Source organism: Eucalyptus grandis, chromosome 8, assembly GCF_016545825.1.
Source record: "Eucalyptus grandis isolate ANBG69807.140 chromosome 8, ASM1654582v1, whole genome shotgun sequence".
In the NCBI taxonomy this organism is placed as follows: Eukaryota; Viridiplantae; Streptophyta; class Magnoliopsida; order Myrtales; family Myrtaceae; genus Eucalyptus; species Eucalyptus grandis.
Window position 1 is genome coordinate 13,354,802 of NC_052619.1, and position 23,571 is coordinate 13,378,372.

The following is a 23,571-nucleotide window of genomic DNA, read 5'->3' on the forward strand; positions in this document are numbered from 1 at the left end:
CTGACTCATATATCCATTTTTCTATTTAAGCTTGACTCAAATTAAAAGATAAAAATACTCAATCCGACTCAATCACAATTTACAACTAATTCATAAATAAAACTCAAGCTCAAGTTTAATAAGCCCAAATGTCGTGTAATTTTGAGTAGATTGTATATAATTTCATGAATTTGAGATGTTTTCTAAGAAAATAATGAAAATTCGATTAGACTTTATCGGCTCAAAATCAAAATTAGACAAGTCAATCTCAAGTAATCTATTAACTCAGTCCGAGCTGCTCCCAAGCAGCTTCAGTCGGTTTCATCCCTAACAATTACCATGGTGGAGAAATATTGTGATTTCCTGCTCATTATTTGCGACATCACTTACCCAGTGGGGCCGGACAACTCAGGAGCATGAGCAAACTGGTCTGTCCACGTTCACGGTTCAACACGCAACAGCACGTGAGCATAGCAAGAATTTATCGGCTGTCTTGCCAAAGAAATGCGAAAAATCCCGGACAACTCGTTCTAGTCATGAGAAGTGTGTGAGGATTTGGCGATATTAACCAACGGCGGTCGCCTCCCTTACATCCCCGGCAGCCGCTGTTGGTCCGACGTCAGCCATGTCTGCAACCGCGACGACTGCGGCCGTCTTCGCATCGAGTCCCGCCACGCGGAATCCCGGTCGTTCCCCGCAAGAACACCCGGGAATCCATTCTTTCTGAGGGATTCCTTCGCTTCTTCTTCGAGTTCAAGATCGTCTCTTTTCGGTCGCACATCCTTCGTCGCGAGCCGATCGATACATGGGGGGTCCACCAGGCGGAGCTCGCTTTCCACCACGGGCGTTAGACCTTTCTCTCCGGTCATGCAATGGCAGGACTGCACGTGAGTCGTGTCCGCCAATTCTTCTTCGGTGTAATTGCTGAGTACCCATCTTCGTTAATCAATTGTTTGTGCCATTAAAGAGGTGAAATTGACAAGCTCTCTGGTGTTCCTCTCACTCCTCATCTTTAAAGTGGGACCCCTTTCTGAAATCATATTAGTCAGCGGCAAATTGCTGTAGCATACTTTCGTTGATTCATCATTTGTACCGCCTGGATAATTTACTTGGTATGGCATGGGGTTTGTTGGGTTTTACTCAGGTCAATTTTCTGGCCCTTTTTTATCCCAACCCATTTTGAAATGGGCATTTTTCTGGTTGATTGGATGTCCATTTGTTTTCTGGTATCTTCAGGTGAAGATGGGCTAACCATTCTACTTTTGCTTTTGAGGTTTGAATGTTAAATGCGACTTTCGTGGGCTAACTGGGCACTCTGTTCGTGTGCAGGGTCAAGATGGAGATGGACGTACCTATTTCGGTGGCATATAAATGTTACTCCGATCGTGAAGCAATTCCTCGTTGGATGCCTTTTATTTCTTCTGTAAAGGTTTGCGAGGAGAGGCCTTTTCTCAGTAGAATTCTTTTAGCTGCGCGTTATGTGGTTCAGGGTTATCAATCTGTTGCCTTAGTACAACTAAAATGTTAAAAGAAATAGCTTGTTTGATTCATTATTTCCTTTTATTCTTTCTTTCGATGTCAAATTGAGGGATGGCGATCTTAGTGTTCTTCAACTTCATAGTTTGTGGTTTCACACCACCACCACCACTTGTTGAAGCCCTGACAGATTAGAATGTTGTGGATAATGGATGCTAAGCTGCGGCTATATAATGATCTTGTATCTAGGGATGCCCTGATTTCTGGTTTTGGTTGATGTTCCACTACTCTCATAAATACTTGCTCATACCTGTCTTGGATATTGATGGATTCCTGATATGAGGATTGACGAGCAAGGACTTGGGTATATCATGTTGGGAAGTTTTATCTTCATTTTTGGCCATCAAAATGTTGGAGAAGTGAACTGTTAACTCTGGATGGTATGTGCTAAGGTGCCATACATAGCTCCCTTCTGCATCTAATTCGGTTTGGTAATTGTGGAAGCATGCTGTGTTCTACTGTAAGCTTCAAAAAGTATGTATGTTCCTCTTGCTCAATAAGAAAAAGCACCTGCCTTTGAATTGGCCAAAGAACTGTCGGATCCAGTACAGGTTGAGTTTTATTGTCCTCCCTTAATTGTGTGGGGTGGGCTTATGAGCGTCCAATTTGGCTCTGCTGCCATTAGAGAGACATGCTGAGTGAATCCCCAGTAGTTTGCCTTACTATATTTCTAACTTTAAGAAAGCTACATGAATATATAAAATGTGGATGTAAGCTTCCATACAGAATATCATGGCCACTGGAGTCACTAATTTTTATTGCTTGGTAAAATACTTGTGGTATCTATTCCACTTTCCAAACTGACCGAGGAAACTATTATAGTTAATTGGCTTGCTTCTTTGCTTTTGAAACTTTGGTGGTTGATTTCAATATACAGATCTTGGAGGATAAACCTGATTTATCAAGGTGGTCTCTAAAGTATAAAGCCTTCGGTCAGGACATTGAATATTCTTGGCTTGCTCGAAATATGCAGGTGATAAAACACAGAGTTACACACGTGTCTTTACATAGTTTTACATTGGCAATCTGAGTCTTGTCATTCTTGCTGAAGCCATAACTTGGTCGCTTTGTGCAGCCAATCCCAAACCAGAAAATCCACTGGAGATCTCTAGAAGGTCTATCGAACAGGTAAAAAGCTATAGAAAAATGTTCTGTATTTTCATTATAAAAATTCTGATGAGGCTACTGAAACAATAAGACTTCTGCTGTTATAGGGTATCCTCTATGGAAATATTATTTATGTTGGCACAGTAACCACTACCAATATGCTTGTATGACATGAACTTGATTTAAACAAGATTCACATTGGGGATAAGTCTGCATATGCTCCTTTAGGCTTTGTTGGAATTGTTATAGGCTGTGCTTCTGAGGTATTGAGCATATCATTATTCCCATGCCGATAGGAATTTGATGGCTCTTTTTCTGAAGAAAATTAAGTATTTGATTGATTCAACAAAAATGAGGCCGCTATTGGATTAAATAATCATGGTTTTGTAAGGGAAAGCTGTACGAAAATGAGATATCTATAAAGAGGCCATCTTTTGGAACCTGCCTAACTGATTAAAACACTGCAGCCAAGTTACTTGTAGATTTAAATGCTGTCATGCCGTGAGAAAGAAAAGAACATTTAGACTGTCTATGATCCCACCATGACTTATTTATCATCTGAATAATGATCTCATAATGATGTGAAAGGACTCACATTGGATTTTACATCTAGTTGAAAGCTTATTCCCCTTAAGGAAATGTAAAAACAATGGTAAAGTCCTATTGGTAATCTGAAACCATTCATTCAAATATTCTCTGACCCTGTTGGAACCTCATGATACATGACTAGTCCCTTTGAACATCATCGCAGCCTTTTATTTTTACTTTCTTGAAGTTGCATAAAATTTTCATTGTTGATGTCAGAACTATCATTGCTTGTTTATAAGGTTTACTTGTCTCAGCCAAGTTTCTCTTTTCTCCATGGCCCGTGCAGTATTTGGTTTAGTGAGTGGGTTCTTACTGATTTAATTCCAGTTCCTCATACAGTGCCATCCAGTTATGGCAGTTAGTTCCTCCACCTATCACTGAAACTTAACGTGTTGGATCTTAATGGCTGGTTTCTTATTGTTCTTAGTTTCCTATGTACTGGCGTGCCTTGGATTGTCAAGATTCTATGACATACATTGCTTATTGATCACATATTCCATGTGCTTGGTCTTTTAATGTAAAACATTTATTTTAGTGACACCCAATAATTCTAAATATTCGTAAAAATTGATTGATTACACTATACTTAAAGTGACACCTGATTTCTCATGTGGCAGAGGAGCTGTTCGGTTTTATCCAAAAGGTCCATCTTCCTGCATAGTAGAAGTAAGACAGCACAAAGCATTATATTGTTTTTGATGTCTTACTGCTGATGTGTGGTTTGCTATGAATGTAATGCACATTCTCTTACTTTCAATTGACTGGCAAAATTTCAATTCCTACTATGTATTAATAATCAGAAACACCTAACTGGTGCTGCACTAAGGATACAAATCAAAAAGGCTGTTTCACGTATCAGTTCTATGTATGTGTTTTTCACTAACATGTCTCAATCGAATGAAGAAGATAGGAGTGATAATACTATACACTATATAAAAAATATACAGTTCTGTTTCATGGCTTAAGTAGTGTAACTCCTTAAATATGTTCCTTTTTTTTCCCAGCTGACTGTTTCTTATGAGGTGCCTCAACTTTTGGTTCCTGTTGCATCGGTAAGAATTCTCTCTGTCCCTTGCAGAGTTATTGAGGCTTGTATATATCAGTGAACTCCGCTTTTAAATAGCTACCTAATCACTTTGTTGTCAAGTCAATTATACTGATTGATAAGCCTAATGATGGAACTAGAAAAGTAAAAAAATTATGTCTTAAACAGTGAGGTCCTCTATATCTACCTGAATCCCTTACTTTGCTGCTATTCTCTCTTTTGAGGAATCAGTATTTTTATGCTTCTGGGGAAAGTGTTTTTAGAAGCTTTATTTGTCAGTAAATAATAAAACTTTTTTGATTAGATTGCTGATCTTGGTTTTATGCAGGCACTCCAACCTTTTCTCGAGAGTTTACTGCGACGTGGTTTGGAACGCTTTGTAGTGTTAGCTAAGAGCTACTAAGAAGACCGAAAATACCTAATTATCTAACAAAGATTTGTGGAATGTAACATTCCGAATGGTTACATGCTGGATCGTTTCCATATAGGGGCATCCGAACCATTCTTAATGGAAATCATCTGTATTCTTTGCCGGCATGAACTACATTCTTTCACCCAACTGTTGTGTTATACTTCCATTCTTTCAATAAGTGAATTATGATATTCATACAGATCTAATGGTTTGTTTTGCTTTGGAACTCTGACCACTTTGAACAAGTAGTCATCCACTTCCCAAGCTATCAATGGTGCATAACTCGAACAGTTGCTTTAAGTTCTCAAGCTTATTTTGTAATTATTGCCGAGCATAAAGTCATGCTTTTGTCTAATCTTTAGGTCGAATGTAATCGGGCAATTCTAGCGGCATAAGAGCAGATTAGTCCAGCCAAGTTCAAATGCTTTATGGCATTGTTTCAAACGCAGGTATTATTTTGTTGACGTTTTGTGTCTGAATATGTACGCGCCGGGAAAGTAAAACATCATAGCTAGTGCCCTTTTCTGCGAGAATCCAGGCACTTCAATTAAGCTTTTGATCAAAGGGAATCCTCAAAAGAATTGTATTTACTTACTGGTAAACACTGCTGATGTAGTATGCACTTCAGCGTGTGCAGAATATACAATCGTCACTTTCTAGCTTTTAGCAAACTAGAGAGAATCCATGTTCGGTGAAGGAGGTTAGGAATAGCAAGAAAATTATTGATCATCGTCCCAGAAATAGTTGAAAAACAGAATCAACTCGTTCAAGGAACGAAAATGTTAAAAGGATCAGACAGAATACCAATCATTAATGTGGATAAATTGGCCTGGCCACAGCACATTCACTCCTGCAAATTATTTTGAGCTCAAAAGTGAATCCTAGTGATTGTAGATGGATAAATACCTTGTCTGCTCTTCTGCTTAACAAGTATTTCTTGCAAAATTCATAGTGGTAACAAGAACAAACAAAGGATAAAGTTCATCGACCTAACATCTCTTTTTCCAAAGAAGCTCGCAGCAAGGCAGTCCGAAAATCTTCAGAAATATGAAACTTGGGAGGCATGAAAGTAAAATTATGGGTGAGAACATGGGATCAGATCAACTAGGTGCCCCATACGAGAATGTCGTGTAATCCTTTTTGTTCGTCTTTTCTGGTAATGGTCCGGCGACTGCAACACTCCAAGCTCTAAAAGTGTCAAATTCTTACTTAGAGATGATCAGTTTGCGCCAATATTTTTGCTCAAAAAGATCGGTTATGAGGCTCACTAAACTTTGCAGAAAACCATTCGCACTTCCGGTGTTTATATATATATAAAGAGGACACTCTGCTTTCTGTCTCTTCATGCACTCTAAAGAAGCAAACTCTGCTCTATTATTTTGGTAAATTGTGTTTCTATAATCGTAGACCGTCTTCACATGCAAGTCCCATAAGCTTTTCCTAGGAACTTAGCACCCAATATAGAGCCACCTTGCTTCAGTTTCTGACTTCCTCTAAGTTGAAGTGACAATGTTGTGCATTACGATTCCTAGAATTTTGTTGTGCGTGATTTTCATGTTCCTCTTTGTTCCTGCTCATTCGAGATGGCACAATCACACGAAGCACGAGCACACTCACCACCACCACCAGCACGGGACACCCACCAATTCCACTTCCTCCTCCTCCTTCTCCTTCCCTGGCAGGACCACCTGGTGACCATAATCGCTCAACAAATGTTTTCGATGTGAGAACGTTTGGTGCGGTGGGTGGTGGAGGGGCTGACAACACGGAGGCTTTCAAGATGGTCTGGGACGCGGCATGCAGCAGCCAAGTAGAGTCTCCAGTCCTCTATGTGCCGTCTGGTTACTCCTTCATGGTCCAATCCACAATCTTCACTGGCCCTTGTCAAGGAGGCATCGTGTTCCAGGTATACCCAGAAAAATGGTCATCAAAACAGTGCCGAAATTTCAGAGTACATAACACTCTAAGACTTCTTTGTTGTTTAAGTCTATGTTTAGAAGTCCTTCCTAGAGACAAGTTTCTTTCCGAAAGCACCTAATGTCTTTTGATTGCTTAAAAAGGTCAACAGCGAGCTCATGCCTCCCGATGGACCAGAATCATGGCCAAAGGGGCTCAGCAGGCGGCAGTGGCTGGTCTTTTACCAGGTTATCGGCATGTCGCTACAAGGAGATAGTCTAATAGACAGGAAAGGAGAGAAATGGAGGGATCTTCCTTGCAAACCTCATAAGGTACTCTTAATCGGACTCTACATGAAGAATGCGCTCCATATATTCTCTAATTTTGTGCAACTTATGCATGGTTCGTGAATCCCAATTATGCAGGAGGAAATGGAACTACATTGCCTGGTCCATGTGATAGCCCCATCGTAAGTGTCCAAATGACAGGTTCCATTTGGATTTTATAATCTTCAGATAAACAAGCTGAACGTCATTAATCTCTTAACTTTTCTTGCCTTCTTTTTCCAACTAATTTAGGCTATAAGGTTCTTCATGAGCTCCAACTTAACTCTGCATGTGCTCAAAAAAGGAACAGTCCTCAGTTCCACTTCAGATTTGATAATTGCAGAAATGTTCACATTGACTCCATCTTCTTAAGTGCTCCTCTGGGCCCTAACGCTGATGGAATTCACATCGAGAACACTATAGGTGTCAAGATTTACAATTCAGTCATCTCCAATGGTGAGCCCTCAAATCATATACATACGCTTCTTAAATTATACATCCTCCTCCATAACTGCATAACAACTTCTTGCCTGTTATTTCCTGTGAAGGCGACGATTGTGTTTCAATTGGGTCAGGCTGTTACAACGTTTATGTATGGAACATAACATGTGGACCTAGTCATGGAATCAGGTTCAATTCGCATAATGTATTTCTAAAACATGCATCGATGTTCATCTTCTCTTCCAATTGGTGTATCATCAATATATATACCAATTGAAGACAAGTGTATGCATTAAGAAATGGAATCATGGTCCGAGACTCAGCAATCAAATCATCGGATAAGGGGGTCCGTATCAAGACGTGGCGAGGGTCTGGGGCTGTTTCTAGAGTGACATTCGACAACATCTTCATGGACAATGTTCGGAACCCCATCATAATTGACCAGTTTTACTGCCTTGCCAAGGAGTGCACCAACCACACTTCGGCAGTGCTAGTGTCGGACGTGCTCTACACGAACATAAAGGGCACATACGACGTGCACAGCTCACCGATGCACTTTGCTTGCAGCGACTTGGTCCCATGCACAAACATAACGATATCAGACATCGAGCTTCTTCCGGATCGGACCCTTTTTGTTGGAATGCTTATGGGGATACGGAGGCACTGACCATTCCTCCAGCTTCTTGCTTGCTGGAGAGCACTCCTCCTGGTATCTTGGAGAATAAGTTGGGTTCCTGTTAAAACCCAAGGGACATAATTGATCTTCTGTAGAGCATTAATAATGATGTACATCGTCAATAATCAGAATATATAGTGAATATGATGTTAATGTCATCGTCAAGATGCTGCACTAATCTTTGTGCTGTATTTGTGAGCAGTTGACTTTCTGTCATGATTGATTGTCGAGAAAACATCAAAGGGTCGACATATTTCGATGGATTAAGCTGGTCATTGTCCAAAACAAACACCTCCTTCCCCTATCGAACTATCAAAAGAGACACTAACCCAAAGCAAACACGTTCTTCCTCTGTCGAACTATTGAAAGAGACAAACCATAGGCGTGCATGATTTACTACTGTTAGATCATTGGCTGGGCGCCGAGTCAGTGGTATGACAAGCCCGCCCAGTAGCTTTCGTGTACTATCTACTTTGTGTTCCGATCAGCATAGCCTAAGCTCCCTCCCACTGTAAATTCTATAATCTAGTTATTTGTTCCACAAAACATATCAAGCATACATTTTTGTGACTCGGCTGGACGGTTGTTAATTGGCAAATGATTTTCAGTAGGTGCGTGGCAGATTAGGTGGTTGGGCATTAAATCTTATACTCTATAGTAGTATTTCTATATAATCCATGAGATATGAAATAAGCTTCACACTTCTTTCTATGCTGTCTCTTGATCGCATACTTGTCTCACTCATCACTAAGCGACTGAGCTGAATCTGTAATGGGTTTTAGGAAGCTTTTTCTACTATGCAGCAAACAGTGTTCTTGCATTCATCGTACTGCCTCCATGCCATTCAGTGGAGTGCTTGTTAGCAATTCATACAGGACAGCATCTTCCAACCTTTAATCACTGTGTTCGAGAATTATATGTGCAAGAAGGCAAAGCTGAAGAGCAATTCGTGAATAAAAAAGGAGAGAATCTATTGGTGGGAAGTAATAGAATCTGTAAGAACCTGTCTTTCTCTGAATTCAAGAAGAGATGATGTACTGAAAGTCAAATAATCACGCTCCCTTTTTGCCTTTGTCTCTCTCGCACACCGAGGCCCTATTCTATCAGTGCACATTTGATCTGTGTATAAACTTTTGCACGCTCCCTTCTGAAAAAGGCCACGATATGCAAATGTTTCTTTAACATGGTATCTGAACTTTGCAGCTCAGTTAATCTCTATAATATGTGTAAAGCGAACCATGTGTATACATAGAAAATATTTCATTCAGAGAGTAGAAGGCATGACCCTCAATATTAGTTTGAATTAATTTTTCTTACCCATAGTTCGCTCAAGTTTCCAAACATATTAAATCATCACAATCCAATATAATGAAAGAATTTTTATATGATGTTAATTTTGGTTTGAATTTGCTTTAAATATTCAAACAGACCTCTCATAATTTCATTATCTCCTTGTTTCTTGTTTATCATCAAACTATTCAGTCATTCTTTGTTTGTCGGGAACACTTACAAGTACATTCACTTGGAGAAAATGCTGCTTTGGTTTGTTGCTTGTTGCTCATGGACTGCTTTGTTTAATTTTTTTTTTCCAAACTCAAAAAGTGACAAAATCATCCGTTGTCTCCATGGTTTATGACCATACATGACAGTACAATAAATTTGTCGCTTTAGGTGTAACCTAAGGTGACAAAATTACATATTTGTCGTAGTAGGTTCAGAATTATCTCATATTTGATTGAATCGACGGTGACAAAGTTCTAATTTTATAGCTTAAGTTTGATTCAAGGCTAATTCAATTTTATTGCCTTAACCAGTTTCTGCTGGGGGCAAATGCCAAAAGATTATGAGGGTCGTCGGATCGCCTCATCGGTCACACACCGACAAGGACGTTAAGTGCCTGCTCGTCACCCGCTGGTGGCCCTCTTGAGTTCTTTTCTCTGCATGATCTGTCAAAGAAACTTCTATGCCCACGCCACCCTCGATCTCATTGAATGTTCCAGGATCCGAAGGCTCACGCCCTCAATCTCTTCTCATGAATGGCGGGCATCATCGATTCTTCAGGAAAGCTATTGGCGCATGAATTTGTAACGTATCTGACACCATTGAGAGACAAGCAAGCAGAGGCCTGCCATTGTCACTTCCCTCGTACACATACTTGTGTTTTATGTAACGTGTATAGATAAACACTTCAGGGAAACCAACGGTCCGCCCCCACGCACACGCACACGCACACGACCTAACACCTCGCGTGATAATTTCTGGAAAGTGTCACGTCAGGCTGGAATCTTCATCACAAAGAAAAAGGAGGATGCTCAGAGCCCTACAAGACAAAGAGGCTTCGTCTTACACATAAAGATGCTTTATGGCATGAAAGTCGAACAGTGGGCATACTTTCAGAGGCCAAAAGGCTGCTTAAAAAGGCAAAAGTATATATTAGGGTAAAAAAAAAACCAAAAATCACGACTTTCTCTCCGGTCTCCACTTAAAGCATGCCACATCCATCACCTAACGTACCACCAATCCAAAAAAAAATGTTTGATGATCTATAGATCATGTAGTCCAAGTTAATCTAAATCATTAATCATGCAAGTGTTACAGTAAACTTATATATTGGTTCAAATGATATTGGTACAAGCAATTTATATAAATCATCCAATAAAACTTTCCTTCACCACAAAAGGAAAAGGTAATGGCTTCCCCCGCCCCTCCCCTTTTATAGGAATGAAGAAGATAATAAGGAATAGCATTCAGGATTTAAGAGAATTAGAAATATGAGAAATTTGGAAACTAAGGTTCCGTTCGTTTCACGAAAAATGCAATGTTTCTAGAAAATATTTTTTAGAAAGTCATTTTCTACGAAAATATAACTACGTTTTTTTATTTGGCTAAAACTTGAAATTAAAGCGGAAAGTATTTTTCATTGTTTGGTAAGGAAAATCTTTTTTCTCTATGTGCCTTTTTTTTTTCAATAATTTTTTATTATTTTATTTTTAAAATCAATTTTTAATTTTTTTAAATAGATATTTTAATTACTTTTTATTTTCTTCTTTTTTCTTTTTCCTTTTATTTTTCTTTTCTTTCTTTTATCTTATTCTTTAGTGGCCAGTTGTTGGCCATTATGACAGTCAACTTTCGCTAGCTCATCAATCGAGCGAACGCCAAGCTCGAGTTTGCCAAATTGACAAGCCAAAGGCTCCCACTTGCCGCCGGCTCACTAATTTGATGAGTGGTGAACTCGAGCTCACTAGCTTCTAGCCTCACCAGATCAACAAGCCAAAGGCTCACTCTCGCCATTGGTCACAAATTTGGTGAGTGGCAAGTGCGAGGTGAGCCAAGCGAGGCTAGTGGCCGACACGACTATGGCGGCCTCGGGGCTCACTTGGCTCGCCCTCACGCTTGCCACACACCAGCCGTGTCGACCATTGGCCAAAGAAGAAGGTGGAAAAAAAAAACAAAAGGAGAAAAAATGAAAAATAATTTAAAAAAATTTTGAAAAAGAAAAGAAAAGAAAAAAGGGGCTAGTATTTTTGAGACAAGAGAGAATGAGTAAAGGAAAATGTTTTCCCCAATTTGAAAAGGAAAAACAGTTTTTCCTATTTTAGAGAACTTTTTTCCATGTTAGAAAATGTTTTCTATGACTAGCTTGTTTTTCGTAAAATAAATACCAAAAAATCCGAAAAATATTTTTCTAAAAGTTGTTTTTCGTAAAATGAATGGATTCTAGATGTTGGACGGACTTCATTTTCAAAATGTTTGTATAAATGCACAATACATACATAACTCAACCCAATCACCAAAATAAATAACGCAATACATAACTCAACCCAATCACCAAAATAAATAACGCACCAATGATGTAGAACTTTCGAGAGTAACGAGACCATCCACCTAACCATAGTTCATTCTCAAATAAAAGGTTTAAGGGAGAGCCAGCCCATCGCTGACAGATGAATCAATCACTGTCTCTATTAATTTCCAACCTTTTTTTTTGCCATGATTATATTAGGCATCCTACAGTTCTAAAATATATGCTTTAACCTTCAAATGATTGGCTAGGTAGTTGAGCTCTAAATCTTGATGTAATATTGCGTCCAATCGTAGATATATTTATACCGGTCTCAAGGGCACGTTTGCCACTATAGATGGAGGAGCCTAATCTCGACTCATGTGAATGTGGCACTTTGCATGCACATGGTGAATATTGGTCAAGTCAGAGATTTATACATCTTATGTTTGGGAATATTCCAAAAGATCCATCTGAATTGGGCTAGATTTCTCAAAGTTCGCCTAGACTTGATTTTGTTCCAAAATATTCCTAAACTTGATCAATTTGACTCAATAACTCTTGAAGTGGTGCCCGTTTCTCAAAATTTCTCCCAAACGTGACTTTGTCCTAGAAGTACATTAGAACTTGATCATTTTGATCAACCTCTGAGCTCATTGCCCTTGAAAATAACGGTCGACCAATGAATACGTGCACATTTGATCCCTTTTTCAATGGACATTTTTCGAAAGAAGCGGGACATACATTTAATTTGCCCCCAACAATATTGAACAAAAGAAGTCTCGAAAAATTTGAGATGTCAATTGTAATGAAGTGTTTAACCTACTTGGTGCTTTATTGCATGCGAGAAGTATACAATAATGTCAATTGAGTGGTTCTACATTTGGAATGAAGGTTTTAGAATTATGGTAGTTTTTGAACTAAAATAACCTTGGGAAAGGTGCAAACCTAAAAAAAAGTGTCAGAAAAATTATAAAACTATTAGATTTGTATTAATTTAATACTAAATTTTTTATTTGTGACAATTTAGTTTTGAAATTTTTGACTTTGTGTCATTTTAGTCATAAATTTTTTATTTGGTTCTTATTAAGTCTTAAATCTTTTGACTTAGTGTTAATTCAATCTTTCCATTTGATTTTAGCCGAATTTTACAAATATGGATGCCGATTGACTTACGTGACATCGTCGACGTTGACGTGAACAATTTTTAATAATATGTTAATCTTTTTTTTTTTCTTTTTCCTCTCTCCTTCCTTTCTTCTTCCTCTAGGTGATGGTCAGCCACCAACCATGGCGGCGCGAGCTGGCCTCGCCTAGCTAGAGTGAGGGTGAGCCCCAGCAAGGGCTCCCTTGCTTGGCATCGCCCAAGCAAAGGTGACGCCAGGCAAGCTTGCCTTGGCCTATAAAAGGGCAACCCTCGCCAAATCTAGCAAGGGCCGACCTTGCTTGATTTGCCTAGGCGAGGCTATCCCTCGCTAGATTTAGTGAGGGCTTCCCCGACAAGGGCTTCCCTCACCAAATTTGACAAGGGTGGTCTCACCCAAGCCGAAACCCTTGTCGGAGCTTGGCCTCGCCCTAGTCAAGCGAAGCTAGCCCACCTGGCCATGGCCGATGGCCGACTGCCACCTAATGGAAGAAAGAAAGGAAGAGAGAGAGAAAAAAAATCAAACAAAAATTGTCCATGTTAGCCCGGTGATACCATGTAAGCCAACAAGTGTCTACCTCAGCAAATCCAACTAAAATTAGCCAAAAAGAACTAAATTAGCAACAAATCAAAAGGTTCATGATTGAATTGACGCTAGTTCAAAAGATTTAAAACTAAATTGACATCATTAATGGGTTTAGGATCAAATTGACACCAAAGCATTAAGTTTAAGACTTTTATGACACTTTTCCCGCAAAACTACAAGCACAGCAAGCACATGTTCATCGATTGGCCATTATTTCCAGCAGCAACGAGCTTGGGGAGTGATCAAATTCACTGGGTATTTTGGAACAAAATCAAGTTTGAAGGATTTCAAGGGACAGGTGCGACTCAGGGACGATTAAGTCAAAGTGATCCGGTTCATAAGGCATTATAGAATTAAGTCTAGTCCAAATGGAATTTTGAGAAACGGGCGGCATTTCAAGGAAATTCTCGGAACTTTCCCCGAAATATGTATATGTACTCTATAGTTTCAAAATTTACATTTCACATGATCAGATTTTAGAAAATATAGATTTTGCGTTCTCTATTTTCTTTTGTAGTTTCTCAAACTCCAACAAGATGTCAAGTCCTTCCATACTTTAGCAAGCGAATTTCTCATTGTAACAGCGAAGGATGGAACATGAAGGATGAGCGATGGACTTTGGTTTTTGTTGAAAGAGGATCGAATGTCTATCGTAGTATGGACAACTTAGATTGTGTACTGAGCTTGCTTCCATCTTCATCAACCAAGCCCTTAGACTCATGAAGGTGTTTTGCTTTTGCCACTCAGTGCGAATACCAGCCCATATTAATAAATACATGTTGACACCATATTTATCAAGCTCTATTATTTGCCAGAAATTTCAATATAAGAGAAATTATCGACCAAATCAGTGCTAATTCGCAGACATAGATCCAAGTTCTTCGGAGTAATCCTGCTTAACCATTTCGCATGTGATTAATAATGTAATACAGTTACTGCAAATCAAGCCAAACTTTCATATTCAAGGTATTTCTAGTTGATTAACTACTTCATCAAAGCTGGTTAAATTGATTTTTTTTTTTTTTTATGAAACTAAAGAAAATATATTGGCAAAAAGGAATGAAAGTTAGCTTTTGGTCATGAAAGATGGGCCAAGCTGGTTTTTGTAAGTTCATGTCTTTACTCTTCAGACCCAATTTGGTGTCTTTGATGGTCCAGCACAACTAAGCATTTAGCTTGGTCTTCTTGGAAGATGCAGTCACCAATGTCATCAATAAAAAATTGATGACCTAAAAAATATAATGATGTATTTGTTTGAGTGAATGAAATTTGGGCAGATTAAATTTTCAGATTTTCGCACGTTTGGTTCGCTGAAAATTATCAGTTAATGGAAAACCATTTATAGCCAAAGAAAATATGCATACTTAATGTTAGGATGATGAATTCTCATCTAATAAGGGGGAACATTTGCCTAAAAATTAACTTCTTGAGAAACATTTTTTATATTGTAAAATTTTCTTCAAAACAAACACACCCTAAACAACCAACTAACCCTATCAGTGCCGTCACCTCTCTTGTTGGTCATGGGGAATTAGGAGAAGGAAGTGGACCATGGACCATTGGACCTCTATCTCTTTAATTATGTCTGCTCATGAATAAATAAGAAAAGGAACATTCAGAATCTAATCTGAGATTATGTCATCTCAATGACTTTATTGCACCTAAAGCCGTAAAACCCCTTACTTTTTCCTTATCATCTGTTTTTTTAGCATAAATGGATACATCATTAACCTTGTAAGCGTGCCAATAAAGAGCAACTTTGTGAGGCCAATGAAAGAACCACTTAGAACAGCACTGATGATAGTAAAAGCAAACATGACCCACGTTTTCCCATACTTTCTCCAAGTAAATCATTCAGATTCATTACCCTTCATCTCCAGAATAGGGAGTCAACTGTACAAAAACGAAAGTAGAATTTTACAATAGTACTAATTTTATATTTTGCTTCTATTTAATCATAGAAAAAGATAGAGTTGATCTTTTATGTGCTTTGGGTTTATTGATCATTCTGCTTCGTCAACAGCCATTTTCTTTGATGACCCCAAATTTTTCACAAAAAATTATGGAAAATAAAGAGATTCATTCATATTTCCTGATTAAGATTCTTCTTTTTCTTTTATATTGAACTGAATTTCGATTTCTTCTCTTCTTTTTTCCCTCTATCAACATTTATCTAAGTCCAACTGGTGCCATATAAAGGGTTTTCTGGTTCATCAGAGGCTAACAGCAGAAATGGTAATGCCCAGCTTGCAAAAATTTGCTTCATTTATAATCTTTTAACCATGTAGTGTACTAGTATTTTCTATATTAACCTCAAATTTGTAGCTTATGATGACATTCAGCAGTATTCTGATTTTGCTTTTTTGGGTGAGACTCATCTTTCCTTGGTTTTCTTTTTCTCTTTGGCCTTATCATCTTCTATAGTTGTTGGGTTAAATTGGTTGTAGGGGCCTAGAAAAAAAAGGCAATGTTATAATGAAGCTTGAACAGTTTATGAAGGCTGTCACTCCCAGACATGAATTCTTCTTGTGTACTTTAAATATGTGCCCTTAGCTTTCCATCTTAGTGCTTGCATTCGTTCACAGATTGTTTGATTACTAAATTGTCGGCATCTTCATCTGTCTTGTCAGTGTTTTCGAGCTCCTTGTGGATCTGGACACGGGCTCGTGTGCGGGCGCGTGAGTGTGAGTGGTCAAATGCATTCCTTCTCTTTCCCAGCAGTGGGGGGAGCAGAATCCAACCATCTTTTTCTTTCCTGGGTAAAATCAGTGAGTATGGCAAAATGTAATGCGCAAGAAGGTCACAGAGTACCGCATCTTTATCTTTCTCATTGTCACTCAGTCACTCATTCCCAGCATGTCGATTGCATTTTGTGTACTGTTATTCACCTTTGTCGAGGTCAACTTACCTGTCAAATCTTACTGATCCTGGTTGCATCACCCGATAGGATGATGTCAAAACAACTTTGTCGTTGTGGTGGGGATGAAAAAGAGATGTGGTGTCTAGCTTTGTAGAGATGGACTATGGACAGAGGAAGAGCCTTCTAGTTCTGATCCGGGAATTGTCTGATAGCGACCTGACTTTGCTTGAAAGACGCAAGGAATAAGCCTGACGAATTCATCCACATTCCCTCGGCGCCATTAATAATGTAGGACCCTGCCTGTTTCTTTTCCAGGTCTGATATGATTACGGCTCGGAGAAATTCATACCACTACTTTAGTCTCATGGGCGATCGAGAAAAGCCAATAATCCATTGGAACATAATCATGTAGGTGGAGTACTCCTTTCTAGGTGTGCTTGATTCTGCAGTATCACTTGTCTTTTAAGATGGATTGTGGTGGTGAGTGAGCAGTGAGTGAGGTGGTTTGGTCTCTGCCATCATGGTGATCTAAAGCTAGCAGATCTTGAGACATGACTTTCTAGGAGGCTTGCGCATTCATGTCTCACATGCCCATATTGCTGTGCCACCACTCAAAATTGCTTCATGTGGTTATTGTGGCTTCAGATCCCAGAAGGTGGTGCACATCTCTTAGCGGAGATTGTGGCTTTGCTAAACTTAAGACCCGGATGTTCGTTCCTGTAGCTAAATGGCTTAACACTGTTTCTGAAGTATTCTCTGTTTCCTTCATATTATCTTTCTTCCCCTTTGCTGTCTCTGATTCTTGAATTTGGTCTTAAATCTGCAGACGATGTCTGATGGATTAACTGGGACGTAAAGAATGCGAAACTCAACTATGAAACAAAGATTCCAACCAGAAGCTCAGGACAGCATGTATACGCAAAACATAAATACGATGGACAAGTGTGGGTGAAAATTTTTGAGGATATTTACTCGCTCAAGGAAATCCAGAGTACAGACAATTAATAAAGCAAAACTTCATTCAGACAGTAGGAAATGGGAGTTCAAAATTCACGGCTAAACTCTTTAGATAAAATCATAGAAATCTATTGTTACAAAGGTGGTGACTTGCGAGAAATATTTTACACTGATGCCTCTGTGCAAGCAGAACAATTACACAGTACAGGTTCTTGCATCAGACATTAATTTTAAGCGACTAGAAACCTTCATCAGCTAACCAGAAGCCGGATTACTCGGACTCTTCCCCAGATGAGAGGGCTGCTTCTCTCCGGTCCTTGGACTATAAGGTCCTCTTCCACCGTAAGGACTCCTCTCACCTCTTAACTCGCTCACACGAGGACTGAAACTGGGCCGAGGGCTCTGGAGGGTGCTCTTCGAATCATGTGCTGGTGTTGTCGTGGAGCTTGTGATTTTCGGACTAGACAGATGCCGGACCTCACCACGGCTTCGAGTGATAACCTCGTCTAATATCTCTCCACCCCCACCATAAGAAGCTCCAGCACCAATCTCCGTCTCCTGGTTGAATATGCAAAACACAAGTTTTGAGTTTGGCAATCGAAATCAAGGAAAATTACAGTGCTTCTTAGAATTTTCTGATCATGTTGTTCTTAGGGAAGACGGGAAGAGTGCAACTTACTGTTGCAAGATTGAATGGCAAAGCCGGTGCTTCTTCAAACTCCGCAGCATCCAAATCCTGAAGATGTACTCCTTTGAAAAACTTCGGCAAGGCATATTGTCTTACTGGCACCAAAAGCATGATCATCAAGGGAAACATAACTCCAGCAATCGGAACCCAAGTGAGTCCAAAGCAAATAAGCAGATATATTGTCTGAAACAGCGTGAAAGTGACAATCGCCTTGAAAGGCACTGTCTCCACAAAAGTTGCGTGGTACTCCTCAAGGACCCTGAAGGAAATTTACTTGGTATGAGATGGCGAGTTCAAAAAAATGAGTAAGTTCAAGAAAATGGGACCAGGTAAAGTTCGTCTGATAAGGATGGGAAAAATTACTTGTATCTTCTGCTTGGTGCAGTAAAGAGCAACAAGATCCTTTCCCAGAACTGGTTACCCGGTAGACTTTCGATTGCCATAAAAGCAAAGTATCCCCAAAGCACCGAAGTCGGAATCATTTTGAGGATAGGCATGGCTGCGACACACCCTCCCACCATCATTGACTGAAGTAAGTTACTGACGCGTTGTTCTTTGACCTCGACTGGTAACAGATCATCAATCTCCTTGTCAACATCAAACACCGTTTCGTCAACCGGGGCATTGAGATTGCCCATGCTTGAAGCGGCTTGTATTGTTGTCTCCTTCAGTTCATTAAGTCCCTGCTAACACAATATGAAACCTCATCAGATGATTTGAATCACAGATTTAGAAGGACCTTATTGGATTGTTTATTGCAGCCCTTCTGTTTCCAGTGTCGAATTCCAAAGTGGACACTATTAGCAGTTTTTAATTAAAGTATCACGACATCACATCCGATTTATAATAGGTCATGCGAGAACAAAAGAAAAACGACTTTTGGTTCTTACTCGAGAAGAGGCTCCCTGGTAGACTAACGGGGTCTGCATTTGTCGATAAGCTTCTTGCATATTCCCATACAATTGCCCTAAGCTCGCATTGTTTTGTATGCTTCTTCTAGCTGTAGTAACGAGCCGGTTCCGAAGCAGCTGTGCATCGGACAGAGAATTTAGTGCTTAGATCTTTCTAGTAATATAGCAAACATACATGACTCCTATCTTTTGAAGCACAAAACGAAGAATTAAACATGTGGACAATTACCTGGTGTTTGAGTGTTGCAAGGCTCTTTGTATGCATGGGGGATTGCGGTATTACTCCATTTGCAGGAGGAACTCCAATAAGGCCACACATCAATGTCTGCAATCAATAGAACATGGTCCTTCAAACTCTTAAACCAGGAAATTGAAGAAATCACGTGCAGAAATGTTGCTAAAAGGAAAAGATGATTAGATGCCGAAATTATCAAAGGAATATTGGCATACCAAGAACCCCAAAAGAAGCAGGTCGTAGTGATAAGAAGCAGGCTTTCTCAGATTGAACTCTTTCTGTTGAGCAAGTTGAGATGCTACGCTATGATCAAAGTAATAGAGCACAGCAATCATCGTTGCTGGAATAAAAGCTCCAATTATGTAGAAAAAGGGAACGTTCAACATGTCCTGTCATTTCGAGATACGGATCAGCAATAATTTCTTTCTCAGGGGAGCTTAAATTAACTCTCTAGCAAGGAATTTGAATAAGCGTGCCTTAACAACAGTCCAGTTCTCAGATGCACCAGGGGACCATGGGTTTGGGCTAACAAGACGCCGTGGGATTCCATCGGGGACACTCTTTGCCGGTATGTAGGAAACAGCGGTCCAAACTAGGACCATGAGTGGCACTCCATAGTCTGCAATGAAGCTTCGAAGCCATCCTGCGGAAATCACAAATTGTAATGTCAAAATCGTCATGAGACTTCCCATGGAATCATATACAATCAGAAACGACTCTTCACGAGACAAGGATAGGATTTTGAAACTTTGTCAACTTGCCTGTTCCGTACCGCCACGAACGGGCTTTCCGGCTTTTCAATGCAGTGAGGAGGAGTCCAAATGAGAGAACTAACGCGAACATTCCATTGGCGAATCTCCATGATGGTAAGAACTCAGCCAACTTCGGGTTTTCCTGTTTCGGTATGCGGAACTCTTCCACTAGCCCCTGACAATCAAACTCACAACGTTTGAGAAACTAATCTTTGCCTCTTTCACTCATTTACTTATGTCACTCAAACTTCACCGTGCATAAAATATTGCATCGAGGATGTACCGCACATGGTCTCATGCTCCTACAGCTTGCATGCACCTTAATATTGATCGAGTAACTTGATTGTTTTATTATAAGAAACTGAATTTAGATTGTTGCTTCCTCTTACTTTAATAGCTTGCTGCATAAAGAGCATTGCTATGAGCAGACCAAACAGCTCTCCGGCCACACGAGTAAATCGGTTGATGATGGAGCAAGCTCCGAGTATGGCCATCAGAAACAGCAAAGCAGCTGTCCAAACACAGACCCTACACAATTTCCCAAAAACACGAAAGTCAAACAAAAAAAATGGCATAAGAAACTGAAGATCTTTTTTTTTTCTCTCAATGGCAGAACAAATTACCAAGCTGCCCACGCGAGGAACAGGTTCCGACCCAGATCCGATCTTTCCTTGGCAAAGTTGAACATGAATGTGTACATGATAACAGTAGGCTCTGCAACTCCCAGGATCAGCAAAGGTTGGCCGCCGATGATCGAGTGGATGATGCCGCATATTGCGGTGGACGCTAAGGTCTGAACTGCCGTCAAAACTCCCTCTGCATATACCGGATCGATGTCAGAAACAGAAGCATAATCGGATAACTTATTCCCTTGTTTCACTGTCTTGCTATTCAGTTTTTTTCTCATTTGAACCAAGTATTAAGCAAATTGAAAGCCGACAAAAAATCAAATAATGAGAAAGTGAATCCTCCATATCATAAATACAATGCAATCTTCTTTACCAGTGCTTCTCTCCAGTTGTTCCCCAAATGAAATGACCGGAATCGCCGAAGCAAAGAATATGTAAGTCGTTGGAGCCAAAATCCTGAAAATGAATGACAGTTAGCCATCAGAATCGTACACCCAGTTACAAGTACTTGGCAGCTTTGCTACAATTACTAGAAACCAAATGTCGTGAAAAGGAAAATGTGAATCAGAACCTGATTCCTGCTCGGAAGCCGCCACTCCAGTCTTGCCGATAACACATCAACCTTCCTCTAAGATCATTCTTGATTCCCTCTAAGGGAACAAATGTCTCCTCCATAGTTCTCTGTCAGGAAAAAGAAAAAAAGCTCCACCAACCAACACAATATTTTCTCTACTTAACGCCTTCTAAAGGAACGACTTGATCATTGTAAGCCGTCAACGCCTAGCCATTTCGGTGAAATCAAGGTCCAGATTATCGGAAACCCTCCATAACTTCAACTGGAGCAATACAGTACAAGACTCTGTGACAGGTTCAGACAGCCATGAGCTAGTAAAAAGAGTTCATGCAGGAATATTTCAGAGAAACCAGCATGCAAGATTCAGTGCAATACAAATGGGTCACAAACAAAGTGATTCCTGTGTCTGCTGATCTAAACTGCCTTGTAAAGAGAAGAGAGCAGAATGACTCAATTAAATAAGCACCAAAAGTGTTTTTGGGTTTGATAAAAAGCCAAAAAAAAAAAAAAAAAAAAAAAAAAAAAAAAAGGAGGTGGATTTTGGTACAGAGCAAACCAGTGCAGGTCAAAAGGGAGATGAAAGGGAGCCTTCACAACATATATCTGTAGAGAAGAAAGTAAACTTTGCTTAGTAATGCTGATGATGCAGATACCTTAAACTCCCCCCCAACATGAATTGGCCACTTAGCTTTCACACTATATTTTTTTTTTTTTGGACCCATCATTCATATAAAAAAATCAATTATTCTCTTTACTATTATTTTATGTTCATTGAACGCATAGAAAATTATTTGGTTGAATAAAAAAAATGAACAAGGTGAATTTTTCATATGTCAACATGGTATGAACTTAGGGACATGCATCGAGATGGGCGGGATTTCAATTATTATCTTTTCTATTATATATTTGGTTTTTTCGTCAGCCAGCTTAGCAGACAGTGGTTGACATGATATATATATGTAGCTTGTCCTCATTGAACCATCAACTTTGACTTTATAAGTGAATTATTTACTTATTTTAGTCCAATTTATTAAATCTTCAACAATTTTCAATATTGAGAGAGAGAGAGAGAGAGAGAGAGAGAGTACTGTACTTGTACTTACCTTATGTCAAGAAGCTACAAGTTGAGTGACACCAAAATTTAATATTTGACAAGATAAGTCACCCAAAAAAGAAAAAAAGATAGAAGAATCATAAGTCGGTCCATTTACGTATCATGACGTGCATGGAGAAGAAAATTATGGAGCTAGTCAAAATGCATAATAAGTGCTTAACAGACCTCGGTGAAGCAAAAAATAAGCAGAAATACATAAATTAAACCTTTAGGAGAACTGAGTTAGCAACTTATTTCAGCAAGAATTTATTAAAAAGACACCATCACCTTACGATTTCAATTGCAATATGGTCCGTTTCCTTTTAATTTCTACATTAATCTATCAACATTAGGTGGTGCATAGTTTCATGATAGAATTTGGAATCAAAGAACTGAATCGGTGAGAACTTGTCTAGTTCCAAGTTCCAAGATATGCAAAGTAGGTTCGAATTCCAAAAATTGGAGAACTTAATTGGACGGACAAATTCTAGGTTCTAAATAGATAGAACCTGAAACTGAGAACTTGAAATAAGATTTTAAATTTTTCTTGGTCTATGTCTTTATGTGATTTTGGGGTATTTTATGGCGTCCAATAATTAGCATATAATTTAAAATCAATAGTCTAAGCTTCCATTTTATTACAAAGACTTTTACTTTGTTAATATTTGATATTTTTCATGTATCCAAATATAAGTTGTGGTCAATAGATTGCAACAACAAGTGGTGATCATTAAAGGTAATGATTCATTGTAGTCATTCAATCAATAATATATACGGAACTTAGGTAAACCCTTGAACCAATCCCCCAGAACTTGTGACAAGGAAGGTTTCCGGTTTCGCGATATGTAAAGTAGATTCCAAATTCTAAAAAAAAATGAAGAATTTATCCCAACGGATAGATTTCAGGTTCCAAATTGAACTTATACGGAAACCACTTACCCCTAATCAACATCTCAACTTTTCTAATTTTGGTAGCAAACTGTTTGTCATGGGCGAATTTGCAAATTCATCGATCAGAAAGGTGTTGGGTTCGAATGGCAACATTTAAAAGGGTGTGGGTGATATTGGAGTGGGTTATATTATATAGGTTGGGAATGCATTTGTAGCTTAACCGTACCGTCCTGGTTTGATGAGGGTAGAGAGTGATTGCAGGGATCAAAGAGTTTAGACAAGGAGCAACTATTGGTAGACTTTTAGGATGGTGAATGAAACAAAAATGAACCAAATTGCACAATAAATAGGAGGAGAGGGATTTTGAGGTATATACGTGAAAAATGGAATTAATTCACAGATTCACCTTTTGACTTAACAACAATACTTAGCTTTGGACTTTGAACTTCAAAGTTAAGCAT

At 39.2% G+C, this 23,571-nt stretch overlaps 3 protein-coding genes and 1 pseudogene across 3 annotated transcripts; 3 read left to right on the forward strand and 1 right to left on the reverse strand.

The window, feature by feature from the left end:
* Positions 1-519: 519 nt before the first annotated feature.
* Positions 520-4,866, forward strand: LOC104456614 (the record flags this gene model as incomplete). The annotated part of the gene is made up of 7 exons (XM_010071440.3): positions 520-866; positions 1,309-1,408; positions 2,393-2,488; positions 2,591-2,643; positions 3,828-3,876; positions 4,215-4,262; positions 4,584-4,866. Coding segments are annotated over 7 exons (768 nt in total), but the record flags the coding sequence as incomplete, so codon positions are not given.
* A 27-nt stretch (positions 4,867-4,893) lies between these two features.
* Positions 4,894-8,243, forward strand: LOC104456615 (annotated as a pseudogene).
* Positions 7,638-7,997, forward strand: LOC108953967 (polygalacturonase At1g48100-like). The gene has a single exon (XM_018860186.2). The coding sequence runs from the start codon at positions 7,638-7,640 to the stop codon at positions 7,995-7,997; it is 360 nt and encodes a 119-aa protein (XP_018715731.2).
* Positions 8,244-17,381: 9,138 nt separating the features above from the next.
* Positions 17,382-21,602, reverse strand: LOC104456616 (boron transporter 1). The gene is made up of 12 exons (XM_010071445.3): positions 21,124-21,602; positions 20,926-21,008; positions 20,547-20,739; positions 20,313-20,451; positions 19,933-20,098; positions 19,648-19,814; positions 19,387-19,560; positions 19,166-19,261; positions 18,916-19,053; positions 18,389-18,708; positions 18,017-18,284; positions 17,382-17,895 (listed from the first exon to the last, which is right to left on the reverse strand). The coding sequence occupies exons 1-12, from the start codon at positions 21,225-21,227 to the stop codon at positions 17,593-17,595; spliced, it is 2,151 nt and encodes a 716-aa protein (XP_010069747.2). The 5' UTR covers positions 21,228-21,602; the 3' UTR covers positions 17,382-17,592.
* Positions 21,603-23,571: the final 1,969 nt, after the last annotated feature.